Source organism: Pestalotiopsis fici (genome assembly GCF_000516985.1).
Source record: "Pestalotiopsis fici W106-1 unplaced genomic scaffold PFICI_Scf_13, whole genome shotgun sequence".
Lineage (NCBI taxonomy): Eukaryota > Fungi > Ascomycota > Sordariomycetes > Amphisphaeriales > Sporocadaceae > Pestalotiopsis > Pestalotiopsis fici.
In genome coordinates, this window is record NW_006917103.1 from 102,208 (window position 1) to 118,329 (window position 16,122).

The window sequence follows — 16,122 nt, forward strand, 5'->3', positions numbered from 1 at the left end:
GGCTTCATTCGCCACTTCTAGTCCCTATCCTCCGATGGGTCTTTTCCAGTCCACCGAGCCCAGGGAGGACAGACACTAGAGCGAGTCGAGGACGAGACCGGCTTCATTCGTTACCTCAAGTCCCTACCTACCGTCACAGATGAAACCGCCAGGATATTCGACAGAAGCGATTGGTATACGTGGACCCATGGCGAAGAGTTTATTGCGAGAACAGTATGATGGTCCACCTATGCTTTGGCAAGGCATTGCTAATATCATTCCTTCAGGTGTACAAGACATTGTCGGTAGTCCGACAACTCGGCCGAAATGATGCGAGCGGTTTACCGTCGGTTACTATGACTATTATCGGATATCGAGTATGGCTGAGTGATTACGAGGATAATGTGCGACGCACACTCGCACAATCACGGGTCCTTGTTTAATTCCCGCGATACACACAACAAGGGGCTCCGGAAGACTATGCGCGTGTCAAATTGATGCTGCACCACCCGTTCAGAGATCTTGATGATCTAGAGATCTTGATGACCTCAAAAAGGTCAATGGCGTTGCCTACGATATATACCAAGGTGCGTATGAATTTTGCACCGCCTTGAACCATCAACATCCTATCGACTATTACGATACCTTGGTCAGATCACCGGGGTCGGCTTGGCAATCCATAGATGTCACTCAGCTTACAATTCAATATACTGCATGCCCCTATGGTGCAGCTCTCACCAGTCAATCCATCCGGAAACGTGACACGTCGAGGATCAAAACGACATTCAAGAGTCTTGGGATGGTTTGGATAGGGATATTGAAAGGGATGCTAAAAAGATGTAGGAAAATGATGAATTCAAATTCCATCCTTGTGAATTGGACTGTACCAAGTGAAATTGCCTTGCGAGGGACCCTTTGGGCGCTAATCTTTTTTCGTCTGACGTAAAATGGATTCCATATTTCGACAATTCAGTCGAGAGGCGCTCTGCCAGATCGGCAAGTGGATACAGAGATATACTGGACGCATGAACTGCAAGATTATCGAGTAGGTGTCCCGGCCACCTACAACCTCTTAGTTTGGCAAGCTTTCCAGATTTACTCCGCCTAGCCGTGAAGTGTTTGATTTCAATCCAAGTGTCATTCTCGTCGCCCCTATTTACTTGAGATTTGTCCAAGTGACGTGGACAGAATGGTATGCCGAATGCTTCAAGACCTCATCCGACGCATAAAAGTTCTAGATCGAACGCTTACCTACAAGGTACGTGGTGGCATGCGCCGAGTAGCCCGTCCCGCTTGGTAAATGTGGGACATTTCCGCCTACAAGGTCATGCGCAAGAAATCGGGTTTGAAAATTATTCGCATTGAGTAAACTATTTGAGATTGACATTGAAGGACCAATTGTGAAATATTACAATCCAAATATCCAAGACCTCTGCGTCAACCTTGAGTATCACGACCCGAGACGTGTCGATTGGTCTTGATACCGCCGAGGGACACTACAGCATTTGGCTTCTCGGGGGATGGTTTTGTAGGCGAGCTTGAAAGCATGCATAGGGCATCGCTGCTGAGCCTCGCTACTGGGCGTTCCTCGTGTTTCGGTGGAGATGGCTTGCTTGAGATGGATGGCTTCTCGGGGGATGGTTTTGTAGGCGGGCTTGAAAAACATGCATAGGGCTTCGCTGCTGAGCTTCGCTGCTGGGTGTTCCTCATGTTTTGGTGGAGGTGGCTGATTCATTGCCAGCCATTCGTCTAAAGTCCATTCCACCGGATACAGATAGTTGCTGCAATGGCTTGATGATTTGCTTGAGAATGCCGCTCATCAAAGTCTTGGAGATGGTGAGGGTCGTCTTGTTGCCAGTGCCCAGCCACGCGAATAGGAGCGAATTGGAGTTGCTGCCCTGGCCAACTATGTCCACCGTCAAAGTTGGATTCGGAATGGTGACCGGTGTTATAGTGGTGATTTGGGGCGCTGGTGACGGCGTAGATGTGTGTATGGGACAGGATGGCAGATGCTCTGAATCGAGATTATGGTTCGCTGGGAAGGATTCGTCTGCAAGATGTGGTATTAGTATAGTTTCAAGGAAAGGGAGAGAAACGAAAAAAGAAGGAGAGGAAAGTAGAGAAAAAAAAGAAAAAAGAAAAAAAAAGAAACAAGAGCAAAACACAAAAATGTAGAGAGAAAAGAGAAAAGAGAAAAGTAAAAGGAAAAAAGATAAGAAACAAAAAAGAAGAAAGGAAATTGCGTCCCCTTAGGACTTGTCAATGGATCCATAGGAATCGTCCATAGCATCTTTTAAAAAAAAGAAATAACAATGGTAACCTAACGCGTAGTCGCCTATGTGTCATTATAGTACGATTAGATAAGTATACGGGAAACGACCGTTAATATATTACAAAAAACGGCGAAAGGGCAATCGTGCCTATATTTTATTTATTTCGCTGCTTCGACGTTATAGGAACTACTTGCACCCGTAAGCGATTCCCGCTTTGATTGGCCGCTGCCATTACGGTTTATAAGGCACAAGGTATAATTTTATCCAAAGTTGTTGTTAATATTGCAAAGCGAGAATTCCAATCTGGTTGGGTATGTACAGCCTTGTCTCGGGTAACAATTCTTGGCGGCATTATAATCGAGGCGCCGTTTGGCAAGTCTGTTTTGAATCGCAGCCTTCCTCCGACTGCCTTATATCGGCAAAATGACTGTTTGAAGAGGACGGAGCAAGAGATACTCCTATAGTAACTGATGAAGAGGCCAGCAATGCCCGTACGACGCTCATTCGAGATTAACCTGGCATAAGAGTGTGGTTATGGGATATTGACGACACGACCCTCGTGGAGATTGACCTGGCAGGAAAAGAGGCTAGATACGACACTCGTTTTAAGACTGTTTGACAGAAAATTGTGGTCGTGGAATATTGACGAGACGACACGACACTCGTTTAAAGATTGACTTGCAAGAGAAGGGGATAGATATGATACTCATTTGGAGGCTGTCTGGCAAAGGATCATGGTCATGGCAATTTACAGCACGACACTCGTTTGGAGGCACATGGCAGATTCTCTCATTCTGCGGTTAGTGGGAGAATAATAGGGCAGTATGCCTGGACCCGTGGTAATCCACTCAATGCCATGATGTAGATGTGTGAAAGGCTATTTACAAACGCTCGTTTCCTGGAAATATGCACCTCTGAGAGACAGACAAAGGGTTGAATGAAATGACGTGTAAAGTACTTGGCACTTACAATGCCACACTAACTCGGACAATGAACAAGAGACAAGAAATCGACTTTTTATCGTCGAGATACAACAAAAGTGTTCTGTCCTCTAGACAAATAACCTGCGGGTATAAAAAGGGGATCATCTCCTGCAATCAAATCTTGTTGCAGACTACAAGTCAACTCTCAAAATGTGCTGCAACAATCAATCAATCTGCTCGTGTCGGGCGTGCTACAAGACGTATAAACCCATCGTAAATGAATGGGACGTGCCACCAGGAGAAGAGGCGCCATACAATGCTGAATTAGAAGAGGAGCCACTCCTGGTGGAAGAAAAGTTGCAACTCGAGGCAGACACGCATTGGGGAACGTGTCAAGTCGACGACGGCTACGAAAAGGAGCAACGACAGCTGGCCCGTGGGGAAAAATACCAGCCACCACACATTCCGGCAATATACAAAAGAAAGCTTGGCCCTCCCGTCTGCAATGCCAGTGGTCCTGGGCACGCATTTAGAGCGTCTAGGGCTGAATGAGGAGTCCGTCATTTGGAGAATCAGGAACAATTTGTAAATGGCCATTATTACCAAATAAGAGTCTCATTATTGAATCATCATGCTACTTGTCGTATCATCTCCGCCGTCTAAATCTACTACCAAATCCAGGTCCACCCTTGGCACCATTGTTGCGCAGCTTGAGCCGTTTAAAGTTGGCATGCGCCATGGCATTGACCTTTTTTGCAGCCTTTTTGATTGGATTTTCCTTCTCCATTTTTGTGGCTTCCTTTAGTATTTTTGGCTTCTTCGGTTGTTTGTCTTCCCCGTCATAATCTGAGCCAAGAAACTCGGGTTCTGATTCGAGATCTAGAGGCCATTCCTGGTCGCCAATCACCCGTGCAGAGTCGAATTGTGTCTCGGGAACCACTTCTGCACCCTCCTCAATATCAGAATCAGGCTCATTGAGTGGTTGCTGTGGTCTCTTTGCACGAGATGGCTTCATGTTGACCTTTTTTGTTGTCCGCTTTTGTCCCTTCTTCTTGTATATCCTCAAAGGCAAGCCATCGCGACCCAACTCGGGCTCTGCTTCACTGTCGAGCTCAGCCTCGTCGTCAAATCCGTCAAGAAGTTGACGATTCTGGCTGTCGGGCTCTAGGATCTTTGGCAGTTCCTTGGCCTTTGATGACTCTTCCCTGGCCTCATTTTCCATCTCGTGCATGGCCTCTAGTTCTTCGTCTAGCTTTTCCTCTTCCAATTTCCTCAAACTGGCTACAACGCTGCTGAGACCGCGTCCCAGGGGCTTTCGAGGAAGCCTAATGGGTTGTGGAGAAGTGTACTTGCCATTCTCGTCCAGTGGCGGCATGGGGGCTCTTTTCAAGAAAGCTGGAGTTGCAAACAAAAGATTGCTGGGAGACTTGAAATCTTGTACATTATTGTCTCGATTCTTGAGAGGCGTCGCAAAACTTGCACGTTTGCTTGATGAACGAGGCGTCGTCCCTAGCTTGGTTGCGCTCTTAGACTCGAGCTCGGCGTGTTTACGCTTACTAGGCGTTGCCTGTAGCTGCGCATGCGGAGCAGCAACATTATTCGATCGTGGTGCCGAGGGTGTCTCATCCACTAGATCAAACAGACCAAGAATCTTTCCATCTCTTTGTGGAGTTGGTCCTATGGAAGTCGGGGCGGCTGGGCTAAAGAGTCTCCGGATAGATGGTGTCTCCATACCATCGAGGAGATCGACATTTGGTTTGGGCTTTGAGGGTGTCGTGGCAGGTCTCGTTCGCTTGGGAGTCTGCGTCAACGTGCTCTTCTTCTTGGGCGGTTGAGTCTTGCCATCGAGTATGTCGCGAACTTGATTATATTTCTTGTACTTTTGGGCTACATTGTGTTAGTAGACTCTGGCGAGATTGTCACCAAAAATACCCACCTATTATCGGGTTCGCCTTGATATCGCTGCGATCTGGTTTCTTGCCATCATTCTTCTTTGCCCAATCTCCTTCAAACTGCTTCAATGCAACTCGGAGCTCCTGCGCTCGCGCCTCGTATTGCCGTCTTTCGGTGTCGTCCATGTCAAAGTTTTATGCGGGGTTGTCAAAGTAAATACGGAAAAAAGACTTGACATTTACAAAACCCCCAAACGCCCGATTGTAAACAAGCAGTATGCTGAGCGAGCTTAAGAGATTGAACAAATCCCATGTGCAAGAAACGTGGAATTGGCAAACTGCGCGAGGAATGCACAAGTCCCCATCACACGCGAACCATGGGGTCTCGAATAGTGCAAGGGACCGCGTTTGTAGCTGCAATTAATGGAGCGCGACGCGACGCGCATCGACCAGACGTTAGAATGTCGAGGTGGGGCAATATGTTACGTAATCCACCGACCCCGCTAGAGCCCAAGGTCCCGAGACTGAGGATCGGGCCTTTCGGGACGGAATTAGTGCATCCTGCCTGCCTCGGATCTGTCAACCTTGACAGTCGCGGACTTGTTCATCGACTCATTTGAAATTCATGATACCTTGGCTGCAATTACAAGATTCGATACAAGTTCTTGCTTTTAGTTCTCGATAACCATCAACGAAACACAATCCCTGTTGCGTTTGCGTCGGGATCGATTCACGTCATTGCTTTTAATTCTTGTTTTTGAATTTTTCAAGCCGCGCCTGGTAGCCAGTGACGCCCACCGGGCAGGACTGGGCAGTTCTAATCGTAGGATACGAGGTACACCTTTTCCATATCGATTCTGGACTACACGGCACATGGAACCTGATGACGACGGAGCAGATGTCCAGGTCAGGGTGCTTCAACATACGCTGCAAGAAGTAGCCTTTGGAAGCGCATCCAATGGAAACGACCAAGTTGATTGTTGCGTCATCTGTTTAGATGCTATAACAGAAGCCTGCGAGGCTCGCCCATGTCAGCATGGCAACTTTGATTTTGTTTGCCTGATCAACTGGCTTGAGCAACAGCCCAAATGCCCATTATGTAAATCTGCGGTCACGGAAGTTCGCTACAAATTTGAGGAGCCAGACCGGGGTAGGTGGAGGACATATAAAATCTGTGCGACCGCCAGTTCAGATTCTACGGCGGCAAGTCGCGGCACATTACTGCCGCCGAGGAGGAGCTGGCCCTCTCGCAGACAACAGCGAGAGGCACATACTTTTACTCAAGACGAGGCAATCATACGCCGCCGGCAAATTTATCGTCATGGACTGTACTCGATGCATGTTGGGACAAACCGAAACACCAGATATCGAGAGCTCACACCTCAGCTCTTTGAACAAGATCCAGATCTTGTGTCGCGGACACGAATGTGGTTGAGGCGGGAGCTCAAGGTTTTTGAATTCCTACACACCCCGACTGACGCTCAGGACAGCGATGACATCATGACCCAGAGGCGCGCGAACAATGCTGAATTCCTGCTCGAGTACATTATAGCCATCTTGAAAACCGTCGACATGCAAGGCAGCCAAGGCCAGGCGGAAGACATGTTGCAGGAGTTCTTGGGCCGGGAACACACTCGACTATTGCTGCACGAGCTAAAAAGCTTTCTCAGAAGCCCATCCATATCCTTGCAGGCATGGGATCGGACTGTTCAATACCCAAGTGTCTCCTCTATAAAGCGGCGCAGTAATTCTCCTGGAACAAGAACCCGATCCGACTTGGATTCCTGGTCGTCAGAGGTCCGTGGTGGAGACTTTTATCGACCCAGGTACTCGGGGACGGATCGGCATGTAGGGTCTGCGCGGGGCCCGAGACCAGGTCCGGTTCATTAGCTGGATGCTTTTCACAGCCTGATTACTCACTATTCTGATTTCTTGTCCAAGCAGATATGCATCCTAGATTTGCCTTGTGAAATGTCGAGTCTTGTATTGTTGAATCCCCCTACTGGCTCGATCCTGAATGGGCAGACGGCATATATTCAAAATACTACGACGGCAGCTCTCTTAAAATGCAAATATACATGTTTAATAAACGCGACAGTCACCAGGAAATCATGCCCTGGATATACAAGTACCTCCGCTAAACTAGCTCAATGGCGAGATTTGAGAGAATATGTATGTTGTCATTCTATGAAATCTATAAATTGGTGTGAATCGTGACATCTTTATCATAACTGACTGGACTAGACTTTTGGCTACATGAATACGTTACAATTACATACTATGGATCAGACGGTTCCCATCGGATTACGTGGCAGCAGGGTAATCCTCATGTCGAGCGTCTCTTTGAAATGTATACCGGCCAATGTTTAGGAACGCAAATAAAGTAGGCCATCCATTCCCATTCTTTGCCTGGTTGTACTTGTTTGAACTCGTAATCTCTCATCATGGTAGCCTGCATCACATATCAGTATACGCTTGAGCAAGCAGACATGATCCACTTACACCGATCTTGGAGAGTTGGATGCGAGCGATATGCTGTCCAGGGCAAGACGCCCATCCCAAGCCCCACTATGATATCTCGTCAATGCATTATTCTGTCTTCTTCCATGTGACACTTACAGGACAGAAATGCTTTTCAAGCAACGCGGCATCTGGTTCAAACCAGCGATCGGGGTTGAATTCATCAGCATCTGGGCCCCAAATCTCTTTGTCCCTCATTAAAACATATGGATTGACCGACAACACTGTGCCTTCTGGAAAGAAAACACCACCAATCTTCACACCGCCCTTGGGTGCAACACGAGGTAAGCCCACTGCCAAGGTCAGCATATTACTATTGATTACTCGAGATTGACCTACTGGGAACAGGAGCAAAAATTCGCAACGCTTCCTTGATCGCAGCTTGCAAATAGGGCAGTCTTTGTGCATCATCGTGGCTGACGACTGGATCCATACAATACCCTTGCTTGACGGCCTCACCCACTTCGTCCTGGAGACGTTTCCAGACCCTGGGCTCACGTATGACATGATAGATTAAACTCCTAAAAACCAATTAGCTCCATGGAATCTTGATTGTCAAAAAACATACTGAAGACTACATGAAAGTGTGTCTGATCCGGCACCCAGGTTGCTCATGGCGGCAGCAAACAATCGACCTTCATCCCAGACAAGATTGACATCACCGGCTTTACCCAAAGCCCGGTACCAGTGGGCACATATATCAAAGCGAGCATCGGGGTTCTTCTTGCGCTCCTCGAGGGCGCTCTTGGTGATGGCGCCGAGGTGGCCAATGGGCAACAGCTCCATCCATGTTGTTAGTGGATTGCAAAAGACATAACTGATCCATCGAAAGAACCCAAAGACGGTCAAGAAAAGCTCAATGGCCTCATTGTTTGCAATGGCACCTCCAATATCCTCGCCCTTTTCAATAAATCCAAAAGTCTTGGAAAATGTAATTTCCCCCGTGATATCGTACGCCGCATACGAAAAAAAGTCCCCAAGCTCCATCGACTTTTGGTTTTCTGCTGCGTGATCAAACCAACCAAAGAGCCCTCGAAGGACTTCATCTATTTGAGATTCGGAGCGTAGGACATTGTGCTGAAGAAAGCCCTGTGACAGATATTTGGCACTATGGATCTTTTCCTTGGCATTGACGACAGACAAGGGTCCGGGAAATCGGTAGTCTGGAAAAGCGAAAACCTTGTACCATTCGCCCTGTCGATCACTGATCAGAACAATTACCGCACAGACGCAATGTTCATGGATAGGAGAGTCTGGGCTTGTCTAGAGGTAATGGACTGACCTTTTGGAGTGGGGCCATGAAAAGTGCCCGGGTAGCTTCTGAATGGCATACACTGACTTCATTGTGAGCAATCCTCACAAAAGGTCCTGGATGATATTAGTATGGTAAACTTGCAACATGCGGGCTCCTCACCATGTTTCCCATGTTGTTTAGCCAGCGCGAGCTGCTGATCGCCCTTGAAAATGTGATACAGATGCCAAAGGCGAGAAAAGGATGCCAGAAAAGGGCCAGGAATGGAGCTGGCGGCACAAAAGTATCGTCGTCGTAACGCTACGAGTAGCAATACGGTACTCTGTAAAAGTAAAACCTGTACAAAAATAGATCCTCTGGTCCGTGTATTCAAGTCTGCCAAGTTGAAGTGAACGTCACTCAAAGCTTGACAGCTCAGAACCGAGCATAGTCGCGAGGTAGTGTTTGTGGTTGCCATGTTTGTAGTATCTGAAAAGCTCAGACTCCAACGGGGAACGAATAGTGGTAGGGTGAGACTATATATCAGACACGGACAGAACTGATCCGCACTAGATGATCAATGGATCTAGGAGAGGAATCCACAAAGCAAAAAGGTTATCGGTTTGATGGGGCAACTCTGATATATAGAGACATGAGCGTGGTTAGTCTTGACCTGTCATTGGTGCGAATCGTCCGCGCACTATTCTTTGCTTTTGCAACGTCTCGGGGCTGTCCGTCATTCCTTTTCTCCAATTTGAATGACAGCTCAAACATTGAGGCCTCGAACCTTTTCATATTAATTGTGTCTACTCAACAGCAGATCAAAACTCGACGCCTCGCTATGCAGATGCAACCACCCCTGTCTGATTAGATCATGGCCCACCAGCCCGGACACGGGAATCCCCTTTTGATCCCGGCCATCATTCATACCCCTTGCACGGCAGCCTAGACTCTGGACGCTCATGCTTGCTTCTTGTCTCCGGCCCCACACCTCCGCTCGCCGTTTGGGGTCTATTGGCAGAATCAAAATGACCCGGCCGGCGCAAAGAAAAAGAAAAACCCCCTCGGTTAATATATCCTGTATCAAAAGATATCATTTACATGTTCGAGGTCTGAATGATCCATCATTTCTGCCAGTGGGTATCGTGTGCTTGGACTCGGCCAGCTGATGCGCCACCTCATCCTGCGGTCGATTATCTAGATCCTCCATGACTTGGCAGAAAACGTCTCATTGATTGGTACGCTCGCACTTTTCCATGGATTTGTGGCTCCAACACGGCTTGAAATAGGATGCAACCCTATTGTCCCAAGAGACGCAGCCATGCCAACTCCTGCATGACCGACGTTTGTGACTGGTTGATTACAAGGGGACAATGCGATCGAGAGCCTTGTCCAAAAGACCCCTCTAGTAATCCTTTCCGGGCCGGAGGTCGCGTATTTGATATTCGAGATTGTCGTGCTCGAGGACATGGCCGCCGGAGCTCGTTCCGGCACTTGTATACAGATTATCCACGCTGTGGGGGTGAAATGTACTGGTTAGAGTACAGTCGAGCACATGGCCCAGTCCAGGTGGGTTTGTCAGGCGGAAAATGCCATACCTAAATGAGTTATTATAACATGCAAGAATGCTACATGACTTGTAGACTTACGAGGGATTGTCGGTTGGAGCACAGACAATGGCAATACTTTCTGGCAACATTACTTGATAACCCGATTGTGTGTGAAGATCTCTGCTACTCATGAAACAGGTCTGAGTCGGGTGCGTATGGATCCAACCGAGCTGTATGAGGTCCTCTTTATCACAAAAGTCGAACAAGGCTCCCTCGTTTTCCGTCTCGCACGTATCAGACGTACATCGCTGCTCTGGAATGACTAGGCATCTGACGAAAAGCGCATTGTTGACGGCGGTACCGCACAAGACGCCACACATTTCCAGCCCTTTTTGCGTATTGTGTGCGGCTAGGCGCAGAAAATCCAGGCGCATCTTGGATGGTAATATGACGCAGCGCATTGGTTCCCCATTTTCCAAATATGCAGCAGGTTTAAAGGTCAGATGCTCTCGGTTAGATGTCTTTTTTGGTGGCTCCACATCAAGCTCCTTGGGCGGCCGCACGGGAGCAGCCGATTGATGCACTTGAGGTATCGTTTGAGGGCTCATGGGTGGCCAGAGAGGCTCCTTGGAGGGAAGTTCTGGTATCGGTTGCTGCGGTGGTGCAATCTCGAAATGGGCTGGAATCCCTGCTTTGGGCGGCCTGGGCGGCTGCTGTAATGATTCGATATCAGGTCTTGATAGACCTTGATATTGGACCGGTGTCGATCTCGTGATTGATGGGTAAGAAAGGCCTGGCTCGACAATGCCCAGGGGCCTGTATGTGGATAGCTCATCTCTCTCTCTCTCCGCCTGGCCCATCCTTGTGACGTATTCGTGGATATGCTGATTGTCAGGGCCATCTTGCAGGCCATGAATCGACTGAGTCTTTTGCCTAAATATTTCTTCACTCTCTGCTTGTGTTTTTGCCAGTTCGTCTGTCCATGCATTCCAGAAACCAGCCGTACGTCTGCTTTGCTCCTCTTCTGTCGACAGTCCGTTGAGTCGCGAGGCTCTTCTGTCTGCATCGCGTCTATTGAATTCCTTCTTGGCAAGGTCTACAGCTAGATCCAGGTGTTCGCCAGCATCAAGCACCTTTGCTTTGGAAGATAGTGTAGGGTCTCGAGCGGCATGCTTTTCGTATGTTGTCTGCGTGGCTTGCGCATCAGCATCAGCCTGGTTCTGGATTTGCGGGCCATTCCTCCTCGCCTCATTAGCTAACCACTCGTCGTACTCGCGATTGATAATGGGCCGGATCATTTCCAGGTTCTTGAAAATATCTTCCAGACCACTCCTAGCTTGTTTCATGAGTCTCTTTCCTTCGGGTGTCTTGGCCTGTGGATGTTTGGGTAGGTAGGTCATGAGCAAGTCGGACAGTCGGAGGTACAGCATGAATGCCTTGTGAAAGTTCCCATCCTGAAGGTAGCTCCTGGCTTCTCTGTCCAGAGTCTTGGCGGTGCGCAGCCACTGTTCAAGTGTCAGGGCGGTCGTAAACTGGAAATCGGCGGCTTGACGGGATATCTCCTTTGCACTCATGGGTCGGCGGGGGTTGTCGGCAATCATGTTGGCGGCGACTCTTGTCTTGGGCAGACTTACCCTAGCAAGCTGCCCATTCAAGAATATCATGTGGTGTTTTCTTTGATGCGGACTCGATCTCGAACAAGGTTGTTTGCGCAAACGTGCTAGCTGTCGACGGTCGTCTATCAGAGGACTATGGCTGTAATCGCTTCAGACATGAGCTGGTGTGACAAAATTGACCAAGGATGGGTAAATGGCTGCAAATTGTTGCTCTCAAGATGAATGTCGGGCCGTAGTCTTGACAGCACAACAACCGACTCAGTAAATGTACCCAGCAAGCGCATTGGAACATATGTTGGGCTTACGGTTAGGCCAAGGCAACCGCATCCGTGGTTAAGAAATGATCCGATGGCAGTGTCCCAGGGTCCAGGCACCCCGCTAGCCCCGCCATCCGCCCCAACGTCATAGTAAGCCATCCTTGCAAATAAATTCCCAAAGTCTAGACAAGACTGTAGAAAAGCATTGATTACCTCGTGTTACGTGAGTGAGTCTTGTTGTATCTAATGCTGACGACCATGAATCTCGAGATGGATACGGCCAAGGGCGCGGTCAGACTCGTCTTGGAACTTGGCAATATCACATGGCAACACAAAAGGTCAATAAGAGCTGTTCATCGAGAGGATAAAACATTACATGCACAAGGTACGCAAGCCACAGCAATACATGTGGCACATCACTTCTCAGACAACATACGGCCTTGTTGGCGTTGGTGATCCTCGGGTCTTTCAACTCCTTGGTTGCGAGCCAAGGTACCTGCCCAGATTAGAAACCTATCTAAAAGGGTAAGAGATTACATGTTTGACATGTCAACAAGGACTCTTTTCATTTCGTGCCTGGCATCTTTGTGGAATTATTTACGTGGCTCCTTCTCCCAGCAAAAACAGGATACTTGCGCTTAACTCTGTGCAGCGACCTGAGAAGGACCAGCTGCCTGAGCCGTCGACTGAGTCTGAATGATTTCCGTCTTCTTCTTCTCAATCTTGTCTTGGATATCCTTGATCTGCTTTTCCGTCCTCTCACTACATCAAATCAGTCTCGGAGTGGCCAGTACTGCTGTAGTCTCGATGAAGCTTACATTTCTTTGCCAATGAATTCTATGCGTCCCTTGACTGTGCTCTCGGCCTCAACCTTGTCCTGCTTCAGCAAGACTGGGCCGACGAGCTTGTAAATATTCTCCTCATCCTTGAGATTCTCAAATTCCTGTTTGATGGAGATGAGTATTCCAATATCGAGTCAAATGGCTAGAGGGCAGTCACCTTTTGAACACCGAGGTTCTCAGTCTTTTGCGCTTGTAGCTTCTGCCTCGAGGCAACGACTGTCTGAAGTTCTATCACAACGAATAAGTATCAGCTTCTCCCAGAACATGCTGCTCAGGTAGGCTAGCAAATGTTTTACCTTGTTGCAGCTTCTGGTAGTCCTCAGAAAGAGCCTGCAGCTTTGCTTGGGCTTCGGCCATTTTCCAGGTTGAGCTCAAAGGGGCTTTGCGTTACGAAACAAACAAGAAATGCAAAATCTAGAGCTCCTTGAAACTCACTCTTGGGCAGCCTTTAGGGGTTCAGGTGAACTGCTGTATAAACCGTCCTAAAATGCTGCAGGACAGCCAGTGGACACAACGACTTGGTTGCCCATGATAAGCCCCGCCATTCCGCGATAAGGATAGCGCGAGCCTCTCTCCAAGCAAGGCAAGGCCCCCAGTCACAACCTGGAAGCCGCAGCTGAGTGGACGTCAGTGGTCACAACAACCAAACCTCGCCCATTGCCAATATCGCTCGAGCGCGCACTTGTTGTTGTTGACAATCAAACGTTCTTGTCATTCTGCGCTGTGCAGTCATCGACTACTCTGCGGCCATTGCATCCAGGCAAGACTCATCTTCTCGAGCACCAAACCGCCCGCACTTGCTGCGATAACCGCCACCCCAAAGCCCTCTGTACCCCTCTCCTCGACTGGTCGACATGTCAAACACCGACTTCCTCGGCCGCGCGATAGACACGGTGCGCCGCGCCATCGATGCTGATAATGGCAACCAGTACGACAAAGCCTACCAGCTGTATTACCAGTCTCTCGAGCTATTCATGCTCGCTCTCAAGTGGGAAAAGAACCCCAAGTCCAAGGAAATGATTCGTCAAAAGACCGCCGAATACATGGACCGTGCCGAAAAGCTCAAGTCACATCTCGCCGATGCCGATGCCAAGCGGAAGAAGCCCGGCATGGTTGGTGCTAATGGCTCCAGCACTGGTGGAACAGCCAAAGGCAAGCAGGATGGCGACGGTGAGGTGAACGAGGACAACCAGAAACTGAGAAACGCACTGGCTGGCGCCATTCTCCAAGATCGGCCGAATGTCAAGTGGGATGACGTTGCCGGTTTGGACGGTGCCAAAGAAGCATTGAAAGAAGCTGTACTGCTTCCCATCAAGTTTCCCCATTTATTTCAAGGCAAGAGGCAGCCATGGAAAGGTATCTTGCTGTACGGTCCGCCTGGAACGGGTAAGAGTTACTTGGCAAAAGCAGTCGCCACAGAGGCCAAGAGTACATTTTTCAGCATATCAAGTTCCGACTTGGTGAGCAAATGGATGGGTGAAAGTGAACGGTAAATTCAGCCAGTATTTGGTCCTGAAGTCATGCTAACAATGCGCTCAGGTTGGTCAAGCAACTTTTTGCCATGGCTCGCGAGAATAAACCCTCGATTGTTTTCATCGATGAGATTGACGCTCTCTGCGGCCCGCGAGGCGAAGGTGAATCAGAAGCTTCACGCAGAATCAAGACGGAAATGCTGGTACAGATGGATGGTGTGGGCAAAGACTCGACCGGTGTGTTGGTTCTCGGCGCCACGAATATCCCCTGGCAACTCGATGCCGCTATTCGAAGGCGTTTCCAGAGGCGCGTGCATATTAGTCTGCCTGATATTGCAGCAAGAACGACAATGTTCAAGCTCGCCATTGGAGAAACGCCAACAACCCTAAAGAATGAGGATTACAGGGAGTTGGCAAAGTTGGCCGAGGGCTACTCTGGTAGCGATATTGCAATTGCTGTACAAGACGCCCTAATGCAGCCAGTGCGAAAGATTCAACAAGCTACACACTTTAAAGAGGTAAAGACTGAAATGCCGTGTCACTTGCATAATGCTGATATTGATTCATTTCAGGTCGAAAAGGACGGCATGACCAAGGTTACTCCATGTTCGCCTGGAGACAAGGGCGCCAAAGAAATGACTTGGGCCGACGTTGAAGGCGAGGCATTGTTGGAACCCTTGGTTGACTTCAAGGACTTTGTCAAGGCCATCAAGGGTTCGCGGCCGACTGTGTCGCAAGTGGATCTGCAAAGGAATTCCGAGTGGACAAAGGAGTTTGGAAGTGAAGGAAACTGACACGTTGGAGAAAATCTTTTACTGCGGGAATACCAGGAAAGTAAGAGGGACAGACTGGTCCCGACGTGGCATGAGAATGGCGTTGGAGGCGTTGCAAACATCCTTTACCACCTTGTTCGAGTTGGCTAGGATTTTCAAGAGATGTCGTATACATTTGAAAAGAGGCTTGATCACCGTGTGCCTTGAAACAATCCTTGGTCTCTCTATACGTTGACAGTAAGCATGACTCTCAAGAAAATGTCTATTATGGCCCCGAGTACAAAGTGCAAAGCTCGCGGACCATCCCAAAAAAAAAAAAAAAAAAAAGGCAGCAGAGATGCACTCGAGGCCGTCCTACAAGTCTTGTCCAGAGCCGCAGAGCCAGTATTTGCGCAAGTCAAATCCAACAAGGATACATTTCCCAAAGCAGCCTGCCAGTTCATCCTTGTCCTGTTTTGGCCGCTCAAGAATGTGTTTGTTACACAAAAGAGGAATAAGCATGGACGAGACTATATAGCCATGGAAGTGGTGCAACCCAAGTTTGCATTTGCGCCGGCACGAGACTAGCGAAAATAAAATATTTTACTTTAATGATTTATATTATCTGTAGTTTATCCTGATTGGACTCGTGTCCGGCAAGTTCAAAGGGCAACAACCCACGTGGTAGCCGCTGGAAATTTCACTTCGCAAGTCATCTGGTGCAGTCATTTGGTTTACAAGGAGTGTGTATTCATCGTTGTAGAAATTCCGGACTTTCCAAACGACTATAAAGCTGCAGCAAAATTTCCTAAAAG

At 48.5% G+C, this 16,122-nt stretch overlaps 6 protein-coding genes across 6 annotated transcripts; 2 read left to right on the forward strand and 4 right to left on the reverse strand.

Moving 5' to 3' along the window:
- Window positions 1–3,821: 3,821 nt before the first annotated feature.
- Window positions 3,822–5,253, reverse strand: PFICI_14427 (uncharacterized protein; the record flags this gene model as incomplete). The annotated part of the gene is made up of 2 exons (XM_007843008.1): window positions 3,822–5,062; window positions 5,112–5,253. 2 exons carry the CDS (start codon window positions 5,251–5,253, stop codon window positions 3,822–3,824), a joined length of 1,383 nt encoding a protein of 460 aa, XP_007841199.1.
- Window positions 5,254–5,940: 687 nt separating this feature from the next.
- On the forward strand, window positions 5,941–6,957 carry PFICI_14428 (uncharacterized protein; the record flags this gene model as incomplete). The annotated part of the gene is made up of 1 exon (XM_007843009.1): window positions 5,941–6,957. One exon carries the CDS (start codon window positions 5,941–5,943, stop codon window positions 6,955–6,957), a length of 1,017 nt encoding a protein of 338 aa, XP_007841200.1.
- Window positions 6,958–7,393: 436 nt separating this feature from the next.
- Window positions 7,394–8,931, reverse strand: PFICI_14429 (uncharacterized protein; the record flags this gene model as incomplete). The annotated part of the gene is made up of 6 exons (XM_007843010.1): window positions 7,394–7,519; window positions 7,570–7,635; window positions 7,687–7,880; window positions 7,927–8,108; window positions 8,156–8,791; window positions 8,870–8,931. The coding sequence occupies 6 exons, from the start codon at window positions 8,929–8,931 to the stop codon at window positions 7,394–7,396; spliced, it is 1,266 nt and encodes a 421-aa protein (XP_007841201.1).
- Window positions 8,932–10,223: 1,292 nt separating this feature from the next.
- PFICI_14430 (uncharacterized protein) lies at window positions 10,224–11,969 on the reverse strand (the record flags this gene model as incomplete). Its single annotated transcript, XM_007843011.1, has 2 exons — window positions 10,224–10,416; window positions 10,468–11,969. 2 exons carry the CDS (start codon window positions 11,967–11,969, stop codon window positions 10,224–10,226), a joined length of 1,695 nt encoding a protein of 564 aa, XP_007841202.1.
- A 910-nt stretch (window positions 11,970–12,879) lies between these two features.
- On the reverse strand, window positions 12,880–13,440 carry PFICI_14431 (uncharacterized protein; the record flags this gene model as incomplete). Its single annotated transcript, XM_007843012.1, has 4 exons — window positions 12,880–13,003; window positions 13,060–13,184; window positions 13,241–13,311; window positions 13,380–13,440. The coding sequence occupies 4 exons, from the start codon at window positions 13,438–13,440 to the stop codon at window positions 12,880–12,882; spliced, it is 381 nt and encodes a 126-aa protein (XP_007841203.1).
- Window positions 13,441–13,937: 497 nt separating this feature from the next.
- Window positions 13,938–15,349, forward strand: PFICI_14432 (Vacuolar protein sorting-associated protein 4; the record flags this gene model as incomplete). Its single annotated transcript, XM_007843013.1, has 3 exons — window positions 13,938–14,572; window positions 14,623–15,073; window positions 15,128–15,349. 3 exons carry the CDS (start codon window positions 13,938–13,940, stop codon window positions 15,347–15,349), a joined length of 1,308 nt encoding a protein of 435 aa, XP_007841204.1.
- Window positions 15,350–16,122: the final 773 nt, after the last annotated feature.